Source organism: Atractosteus spatula, chromosome 9, assembly GCF_055471065.1.
Source record: "Atractosteus spatula isolate fAtrSpa1 chromosome 9, fAtrSpa1.hap1, whole genome shotgun sequence".
In the NCBI taxonomy this organism is placed as follows: domain Eukaryota; kingdom Metazoa; phylum Chordata; class Actinopteri; order Semionotiformes; family Lepisosteidae; genus Atractosteus; species Atractosteus spatula.
In genome coordinates, this window is record NC_142714.1 from 48,371,379 (window position 1) to 48,381,193 (window position 9,815).

At 48.6% G+C, this 9,815-nt stretch overlaps 1 protein-coding gene across 1 annotated transcript; it reads right to left on the minus strand.

Moving 5' to 3' along the window:
* Window positions 1-1,889: 1,889 nt before the first annotated feature.
* apool (apolipoprotein O like) lies at window positions 1,890-9,815 on the minus strand. Its single transcript, XM_088924794.1, has 9 exons — window positions 9,704-9,815; window positions 8,205-8,294; window positions 7,106-7,225; window positions 6,757-6,811; window positions 6,564-6,662; window positions 5,352-5,443; window positions 4,801-4,896; window positions 4,278-4,563; window positions 1,890-3,461 (listed from the first exon to the last, which is right to left on the minus strand). Exons 1-9 carry the CDS (start codon window positions 9,713-9,715, stop codon window positions 3,364-3,366), a joined length of 948 nt encoding a protein of 315 aa, XP_088780920.1. The 5' UTR covers window positions 9,716-9,815; the 3' UTR covers window positions 1,890-3,363.

The window sequence follows — 9,815 nt, forward strand, 5'->3', positions numbered from 1 at the left end:
TAACCATTTGCTTAGGCACATAAGGGGATGTTTCCTAAGGCCGTTAACAGCTGATCTTTCAAAACATTCACTTCAGTAGAAGTACAGTGTCTTACAAAACACTTTGGAGCCTGGTAAGAAATTCTACAATTACGCAGTAATTATCTCCACTCTATAACTGAGAGCTCCGGTCATCACAGCCCAGGGGAACCCTGCAGGAATGCGGTCTTCCCCACCTGGGGTGTGCTCTAGAGATGATTGGGCTTGTTGAGCATCACTGCCCTGCCCTCGCACCCAGCTCAGCACAGGACTTTGAGCAGCCGAGTTACTGGAAGCCAGAACATGTTCTTGTTAACCTTGACCTACCAGCAATATAAGAGCAATGAGATGAGCGCAGAAGAATATGTCACAGCACGATATCACGGGACAAAATCCTCCCACCATATGGTTTATTATACAAGCCGTTTCCCTGAAGGATAAGAACTGACCTCGGCAGAAGGAGTTCCCGATGATAGCTGGAACATTAAATACTTCAACCTACAGCCAAGGGAACATGAAGTGCCTGTAAAGAAGACTTTGCCTTTTCACTACTTTATTATTTTTTAAATTATAGATATTTCTAGGTTTTAAGACTCCCCTTTATTGAAAGGGGAGACAAAGCAAAGTTATTACTGGAAAAGTAATTTAAAGAAACACGAGATCATGTGCATTTCTCTTCTAAGAGAGGAACCTGAATGGCGATGATTAGATGCAGCACAAGAGCAAACATCTAAACCAGCTGACCTGGTCACGCAGAACAGTAAGAGGACAGAAATGAAAGTTTTTCCAGTGATGCATTTTTTTTTTAATTGCAGGCAAGATCACAGTTTCAACCACTTTTACAGAAGCAGATTTTCTTCATTGATTAATGATCCACTAGAAAAGTTGATTTAATGGAAAGAAGCAGTACAGCACCTTATAAGAACATGTACAGTTCTCTAAGAGAGGGGTCCCCCAGACATTTGAGCTCTCAGTTAGATACCCAAACCCTAATAACTGCTAATCAATATCATAACTGATAATAGGATTAATCTAAATTCTTCCCCAGCTTCAGGCTCCCAAACACAGTTTGTCTTTTAACTAATGCGTTTCATAAACGTCTGCTTTATCAACAGGTCAACCTTCGAGTTGAAAAACATCTGACAGAAGTTCCAATCAAGAAACTCATTGGTTCAATGAAGTAAAGGTTTGGATTTTACTCCGGGAATTCCCTCCTTTCCCTCATGGGAATCAGTTCGACACCTGCCAGAGGCCAGGCCCAAAACAGAAGAGAAAGGTCAGGATTCGTTGTGGAGATAATTCTTAGTGACATTCATTTTCCCTGTTTTGATCACTTCACAGCTGTTGAGTCCACTGTGAAGTGTTCACCTTTCTTCCCGGCCGACGAACAACTTGCAACTTGTCCAGGACTGACAGCAGTGCTAAGATACTTCCTGCAATAAACCTCAAGTTACAGCAAATGCCGAAGTTATAAATAACCTTCTGTACTGTCATCATGATAAAGAGTTGCTGCTTTATTCACTTTTCACATGTAGCAGTGGCTCAACACGTTGCTGCTCTTTCCTGGGGAGGGTCACAGACAAGTCAGAGGCCATTCTGGTGGTATAAGGCGCAAGGATGAGGGGGGACACCAGTCTGTTGTAAGGCCCACAAGCTCAAACACGAGGCCAATTTACAGATGCCGACTAACCCAGGCAGCATGCCTTTGGGAGGTGGGAGGACAGCAAAGCCATTGGAGACAACACACGCCAGAAGGCCTATGCAGTAAAGAGGTCTTTTGATGTTTCACCTGACTATTCCGTACGCCAAAACAGAATTAGGTCTGCTGAAAGAAATAAGGAACTGAAAAAAAAAACAAAAAAACACAGAAGCTGATTAAAGTTTCATATTTATTTTTATCGAGATCTAGAAATTGATAATATGCAGGGACTTTCCAACTGACTTTTTATCCTGTTTCCAGAACTCCTTCCTTGTTACATTACAATTGCCACATCCCCAGTACAGCTGTTATGTAGTACTGCTGCACAGCACAACTACAGAGCAGTCTTCAGGAAAAATATTCTCTGACACACAAAATACTCACGACAGGCAAAAAACTCGGCAAATTAACTAGATCCTGGATTTCAAGATTTATTGGATGAGGAATCTGCAAATGGTTATGCTTTCTATTTTATGGTTATGTTTCTAGGCTAGAAAAACAAAAATGAGAATTTCCAATGAAAGCGAGCACAGGGAGCACAACACCTGTAATCATTTGAAACGCTGGCTTTGATCCCCAATTAAAGGATAAGGATAAGACAGATCCGCATGAGATCCAACAGGAACAGGAAGTCTGGAAACCTGCAGACAGGAGGACAGGAAGAGGCCCTGACACCTGCCGACAGCACCAGAGGTGAAACAAGGAAAAGAATAACTACATTAAGAGTATTTTTTTTTATTCCACTGGAATGCAGTCATGTCAAAAATACCCACAGGCAGTCATGGCAGACTGCAAGCCTTGTCCACTTCTTCCTTCTGGGTTCTGGATTGATGTGTGCAAATTTAATCACGTGCGCATTCATCTTCCCCGCACGGTGTCTGCCCACACACATACATAAGCTAAAAATCTAGCATAACAAAATGAGAGGTGGACAAAATTCTGCGAATAGTTGTAGGTCTAGGATCTACACCAAGGGGGAGGGGGGGGGGTGGATGACTCAAGTGTGGGGAAAAAAATGCAATTGCCTGCTGACTGTTTAACAGCTTGGCCGCCCAGCAGCAGAGCCCCCACTATCTCAGGCAAGCTCCTGCGACACCCCCACCCGTCAGCACCCTTTGGCGCCGAGTGATCCGCAAGCTCCGGTGCACCCCGACAGACGGGCTAGCGGCTGCCTCGCTGGCGTCCCCCCCCAGGCACAGGGGTCCAAGACACGCCTTTCTGCGCCTGCAGATCCAATCGGCCTCCCTTGCTGGTACTGTTGCATGTCTTTCTGGTTTAAATTTGCACATTGAGGTGATGCAGCAAAGGCACAGTCTCGGGGGGGATATCGCTTGTAAATGAAGGCGTTTCTGGTAAAGACATCCATAGTCTAAGTCTACACAGAATCATTAACAAATGTGATGTTGCCTGGTCGGGGGGGGGGGAGGGTTAGATTTTTATTACCAAAACCTGCAAACATTAATGCCCTGTAATCTTTAATTTGTATATACTGCAGCTCTAAAATAAGATGTGTTTTTCAGCTGTAACGAACTGCCCAACAGCCCTGACGGCGGCCGGGCAGGAGTTCAGACCGACAGCCCCGCCTGGTGTCCGATGACTGATGGGGGACAGTCGAGAGCAGAGGGGGGTAAGGTCCCCCCCCCAGCTCAGCTGCGCGTGCTGTACAGGTCTGCGTCTTCAGGGCTGGACTGGCCGTGATCCGCCAGCCTGGGGTCAGGGGTGAACCGCGCTTTCACCGGGGCATCTGAGAACACAGAGGGGCAGAAGAGTCAGCGTCGGCCACCATGTCTCCGTTAAGCCAGCGACGGTCACACCACCACCACCACCACCACCACCACCACCACCACCACAGAGTCTGGCTGCACGGATTCCGTTATTACTTTTAAAAACACATCATCGTTTTTTATGCCCATGCAATCTGGAAGCGGCGAATGGTGAGGCTTCCACCTCCTGTACTGCTCGGAGAGAATGAGTCCTGTAACCAGGCTCCTCCAACGCAGCCCCCTCCAGCAAGGCCACTCACCTTTTGCCAGGCTGCAAGCTCTACAGCTCCTGGCAGGAGAGTGAGTAGAGCATCTCCCGCCGATAAGAATGGTTACAGACCAGAGGAGGCCATTCGGCCCATCCAGTCCGATTGGTAGACAGCAGCTCACTGATCCCAGCATCTGAGTGAAGCCAGGGTACCGGCCTCAACATGGCGAGGCAGCCCAAAATATACCACACTCCAAACAAATCATTTATATTTTGTATTGCAAAGAGAAAGTGGCAAACTGAGAATACTAAACTAAGGTGGGAATGTCCTAGTGCATTAAAATGAGCACCCTCCACTTCATTGATACACATTATCTGCATGCACCACCCCAGGGGCAAATGTTAACGTGCACCAGAGCTGCAGTGTCTTATATATTAAAGGCCTGACTCGGGTGACTGAGCAGAAGACTGCAGTGCTCAGGAGACACATCGGGCTGTTCCTGTGTGTTTCTCTCCGTGGGAAGGGTAGGGGTACGCTCATTTACAGGGTGGGTCCCTTTGGCTGCCTGGCGTGCAGTGGTGTGGGTACCTGTGGGTGCGTCAGCTACAGGTGTCACCAAGCCGGGATCGCTGGGCGGGACCTCTGGGGCTGAGGAAGACTCCAGGTGCTTAGGAGGGTCGCTGGCCAGGGGCTCGGGAGAGGCCGGGTCAGGAGCGGGGGGGCGGGGCTGTGTTAGAGGGGTGGGAGGAGGGGCTTCGGAGGCCACGCCCTCAGCCACAAGGGGGGCGTCAGCAAGGGGCGACAGCTGGGCAGCCTCTGGCTCAGGACCAGGGACAGGCGCAGGGCCGAGTTCTTCTTCTGCTGAGGCCGACCGCTAGGGGAGACAGAGACAGAGGGTGAATGTGCAAACGGACCTACAGCAGACTGCGTGACCCCACGCGCTGGAGTCTCTTCAGCGACTTGAACAACCTTCTCTCTTTTTCAGACAGATTATGATGCTTTTTATTATCGGGTTTTATATCCAAAAAGTAATAATTTAAATAAGCGACCGCTCCTGCAGCGGAACTCGCACGGTGTCAGGCGGCGACCACAACACAGACTGCACCAGTACCTCTTGGCCCTCTGGTTTGGCTGCGCTCCGTTTCCATAGCGAACTGGCAGCGCCGCTGGTCCACTGGCTAGCCGCATACGCCTTCTTGCCCGTCACCTAGGAAACGCACCACGGTCCGTCAGCGCCTGGACTCCGCTGGCAGCGCCCGTGCCCACGAGGGGCACGGAGAGGAAGGGGCAGCACACACACACACTAACGCACGCACACACACATGCAGATATGCACACTCCCTACCCACTCAAACACCTCCCTGGTTTGGGCCTGGAGCGAATGACAACACTGACTCGCCCACAGACTTATAACCACAGTTCGTTTGGACTTCCCACTGCACAGTGACAAGACACCCCACGCCAATAAAGAAACAACAACAACAACATCAAGCTCTCGGGTTATAATTTGCAAGGGAAGGGTGCATTGAAAGCTTGATTTCAGCAAAAATAAAATCAGCTGCTCCGATCACACTGGCCAGGAACTGACCGGGAAACCTCAGCCCAGACAAGGACTCTGGACGACAGCTGGTGTGCTAGGAGGAGGTGGGAAAGAGGAGTTACCTTCAGAAAGGCCACTGCCTGCGCTGGGTAGCACACAGCCGCCCCCGCTGCCACCAGGCCCGCAGGGAACACCAGCTTCTTGAAACGGGACCCTGAGCAGAGAGTTTCATATCCACCGTCACTCCTTCCACACAGGCAAAAACACCCCCCTATCAGCTCAGAATGCCAGACCCTTGTGAACTTAGCAAATAAAGATAAAAAATACTGACAGAAGAACAAAACAGACCGCAGGAGCCAAAAACACGAATGTTACGACCCCAAGTGTCTAGGGGGAAAAGGGGTGTAACATTTAGGATAATTCTTTTGGAAGCAGGGGGGTTTTGGTGAGGGACTAGGAAGCGTGATAAGGGTAAGGAACTAGAGTGGTGCCAAAGAAAAGAAAATAACAAACAAAATGCAGCTGGCTAGGACAGTGAGGGAAAGCTAATCTGACTACAAAAGAAAACCCGAAACACACGGTCTTCGGCGTCTTCAACACCCTAGCTAACCTGCACTGACTACCCAAAACCATACAAGACAAACGGCACTCACCCGTACTAAAGTAGTGTACTAATACAAAATCAACTAAGTGTTTAAGTGTACCCAACAACCTAAACTAACCTTATATACAAAAGTTCACACAAAAACACAAGTGAACCAGGAATATGAATAAGGGAAAACAAGAGTAATCAACAGGAGCAGGGTACAAACGAACACAAAAGCTGAACATGTAACACTGGGGCAAGGTAATGACAAAACAAGGATGAACACATAAACAAACGAAAGTACAAAGAAACTAACAAAAAACCAACAAAACAACAAAGCCGAAGCTATACGAAAATATACACACACAAAGCAAAACAAACCAACAAACGAAGCCGAAGCAATAACCAGAAGCGAAGCGAAGCGAAGCGATAACCAAAACCAAACGGGACCAAAGTCAAACGAAAGGCCTCTCCTTGCTGAAAACCTCCAGGTTATATACTGAATAAGATGCACTCTGATTGGCTGAGAGGCTGATTGATGATGATGTCATACTGAGAGTGTGGTGTAATGGTGGGCCAATGGGGAAGGGAGAACAATCAAGGGTCCGCAGTGTGGACATAACAGAAAAACACACACAGAACACACACTGGGACGTAACAACGAACTATAGTTTCCCAACAAGTCTTTGTTCTATTTCAGCAATACACAACATATGCAAAAACTGTAAACGGATAACCAACCAATCACCTTTCCTTGCCAAGACCAGGCCGGCCAATCCTGACACAGTCATGAGGCTGACCCGGGGCAGAAACCCTGGGGGCGGGTCTTTCAGGTAGATGTAGGCGTCTAAGGGAGAAGAGGTGAAAGGTGGAAGTTGAAAGGTGACGGGGGCAGTGCTAGACTGTAACAGCACATACAGAGCGACACAGACCCAGCTCACCTTGCACAAAGTCGACGACATTGATCACTCCTGTTTTGACTGAAGCACAGGCACCCTGGCGCGAGAAAAACGGAAGATATCGGAGACGAGCTCAAGACCTCCCAGCTCATCAGAGAGACGGCCCGGATGGCGCTTGCGGTCGTGGACATGCACCAGACACACAGTGGTTGCGTCTCTTGTGTCAATACGACAAATCCAATCAAACTGTTTTTATTGGCTGAACGGGCTGGAGGACAGCCTGCAGTTCGGGATGAGAGTGGAGATCTCTTCCCAGGGCCCTGCGAATTCCCGCCTCGCGGTCTGAGGGGGAGGACAGGACCCGCAGCCCCTGGGCCGGGCCGGGCCGTACCTTGACGGAGCGGACGTAGGGCCGCAGCCCCTCCCTGGCCCCCGCCAGTCCCGTCTGCAGGCGTCCTGGCTGCTCCTCCACGAACTGCAGCTTCTGCGCGGGCGGGGCGTAGACGGACATCTAGCCACGCCGGGGGGAGGGGGGGGCGGAGAGGGAGAGAGGGAAAGCCGTTAAAAACACCCCCGCACACGAGAGTCGCTCGCTTGTCTCCACGCTGCCTGTGCTCAACTCGCAGGACGAGCCCGGCGTGGAGGAGGAGGTCAAAAACACGTAACACTGCGATATTCCCAAGACAAGCGGGGCCAATTTCACTCTCAGGCAGCAGCTAGATCACTGGTATTCAGTCTGGACTCCTAATGATGTGATCTGAACCAGCTGTTCACTTACGTGGTCTGTATTAACACTGCGTCCAGGCCTTTACTGATGGAGGACATTCCTCATGTGATCTGGGAGACCGCAGGCCCGCAGGATCAGGAAGGAATATCCCCGAGATCCACAGACGAGGCACCGACAGGGGTAATACAAGTGTACGTGGACATGGATATACGAGGGCAGTCGATAATTTCGTCCCCATGCATGAAAGGATTAACATTAGGTGTCAACCGCAGGACCGGCACAGAGGCGCAGTCATTAGCGTTGCTGCCGTGCAGCACTGGGGTCCTGGGTTCAATTCCCAGACTCCTATCTGTGTGGAGTTAGAATATTCTCCCTGTGTTCACATGGGCTTCCTCCCACAGTCCAAAAACATACTGGTATGTTAATAAGCTTTTGGGGAAAACCGGCCCTGGCGTGAGTGTCTGCCCTGCGATGGACTGGCGGCCTGCCCAGGGCGTAGCCTGCCCTGCACCCGTTGCTTGCTGGGATAGGCTCCGGCTGCCCACACAAACTCTGTGTCTGGATAAAGTGGCTCTAAGGGCTGATGTCAGCAATACTGAAGAGGACCGCGGGTTTAACACCTGACGGCTAAATACTGGGAAACGGCAGCACTTCAGACCGATTAAGTCCACATCCGATCCAGAAACTAAAGAGATCGAAGGTGGAATGAAGAGCCGTTTCCAGGAGCAGGGGAGAGCGTGACCTGAGCACACAATGCGGGTACCTGCTTCGGGGACACGAGCCTGTCCTTCTCCAGCGGGTCCCCCGCCGCGCGCACCCGCAGCGCCCCCGGAACCGCCGCCAGCGCCAGCACCTGCAGAGCAGAGCAGCGCCCCCGCAGGCCGCAGGTTAACTAGCGCAGCGCTGCAGAAAACCGTGGTGTGTGGAGGGGGTGAGGGGGGGCAATTATATGAATCATATGACAGAGATTTTTATGCGAAAACTGCACACCAGTTACACGGGGCACCTTGATTTTGCAAACTTTCTCGTGTTCAAAGAGCTCTGGGATAATGACGAGAACTGGACACTGTCTACAGTGCCTACAACAAGAGCACGATCGCTTTGAACGCCTCTTGCTGCAACAAGGGATTAAGCAACATTTTTATTAAATGAACAAATAATAGGTTTATTCCATGCTGAAAAGAGAAGAGAGAAAACGCAACGTTTCGGCGTGTCACACACCTGAAGAAGGCTTCACAGCCGAAACGTTGTGTTTCTCTCTTCTCTTTTCAGCATGAAATAAACCTATTACTTGTTCCGTTGCAGACCACGCATGCTGACGCAGCTCCCCACCTGAACTATTTTTATTAAATACCCACAGAACGTTGTAGCTACGTATCGACTGACTTTTAAAATAGTGTGCTGCCACCTGCCGTTCACGTAGAAGTGCGTCTCATCCAAATGACAGTACAATTAAACAGATTAGTTGTAGTAATCAAACGCAGTTTAGCTACTTTATTACTGTTCTTACGTGTCCTGTCTGAGATAGTCTTACTGAACACGACACACTCAGCAATAACTGCCGAACACATGACTCACAATCTGATGGGTGATCAAGCATTAATATCACTTTCTAGCGCAAACATGCTTCATAATACTTTAGTTTTTGATAATCATAATTTTAAAGTCTCCACTATGCAGTTTTAACATAGCAAAAACATGTTTTTTGTAAGGCGAAAGAGGTTCAGATTGATGTGTTGCATTCATGTGTGTCTAAATGTTTTTATAACTGACAAAATAATTGAAGTACAACAATACGGGATCAAAACTGTCATGCGATTTTAATGCTTATATACCATATAGTTTCCTACATATTTAGAAACAAAATGCATGTAGTACGTCAATCAGATTCGAGTTTAACAAGACTGATGACTACTTGGCACACTTTAGACTAAGTGAAATGTCGGCAAACTCCAGCTGCGTCACAAATGAATCACATTGTTTCCTTACAATAAATGAAAAAATAAAAAGTTTCTCATTTAAGGTTTAACTATCAATAACAAATTTATCTCCAAATCTTCTCGGGCGAAATGACAGAACAGTAGCCGACAGTAATGAGTCTCTCGAAAGCGATTTAAATGCTATTAAATAAATCCAAACATATATTAATACTTTAACATAAAATAAGATCTTAACTGTTCTTTCTTATAAAAAGGGGTTGGTGGGCAAACAAGTGGATTAAAGCTCTTGTTGCAAATATATCGGGAAAAACTCCCCTCTCACCTTGGCTGCCATGTCACTCCCGCCCACCGCTACGGCTCCTCACGAAGGACATAAAGGTTTTAAACCTCCTTCGTTCAAAATGCGTTTTGCGAGAGACTGTATTCGCTGGAAC

What these genes read in the sequence shown, in the direction of transcription:
- apool (XM_088924794.1), bottom strand. An exon ending in CCTACGTCCGCTCCGTCAAG is followed by an intron (nt 6,812 to 7,105) that starts GTACGGCCCGGC and finishes TTCTCGCGCCAG; the next exon opens with GGTGCCTGTGCTTCAGTCAA. An exon ending in TGTCGTCGACTTTGTGCAAG is followed by an intron (nt 6,663 to 6,756) that starts GTGAGCTGGGTC and finishes CTTCTCCCTTAG; the next exon opens with ACGCCTACATCTACCTGAAA.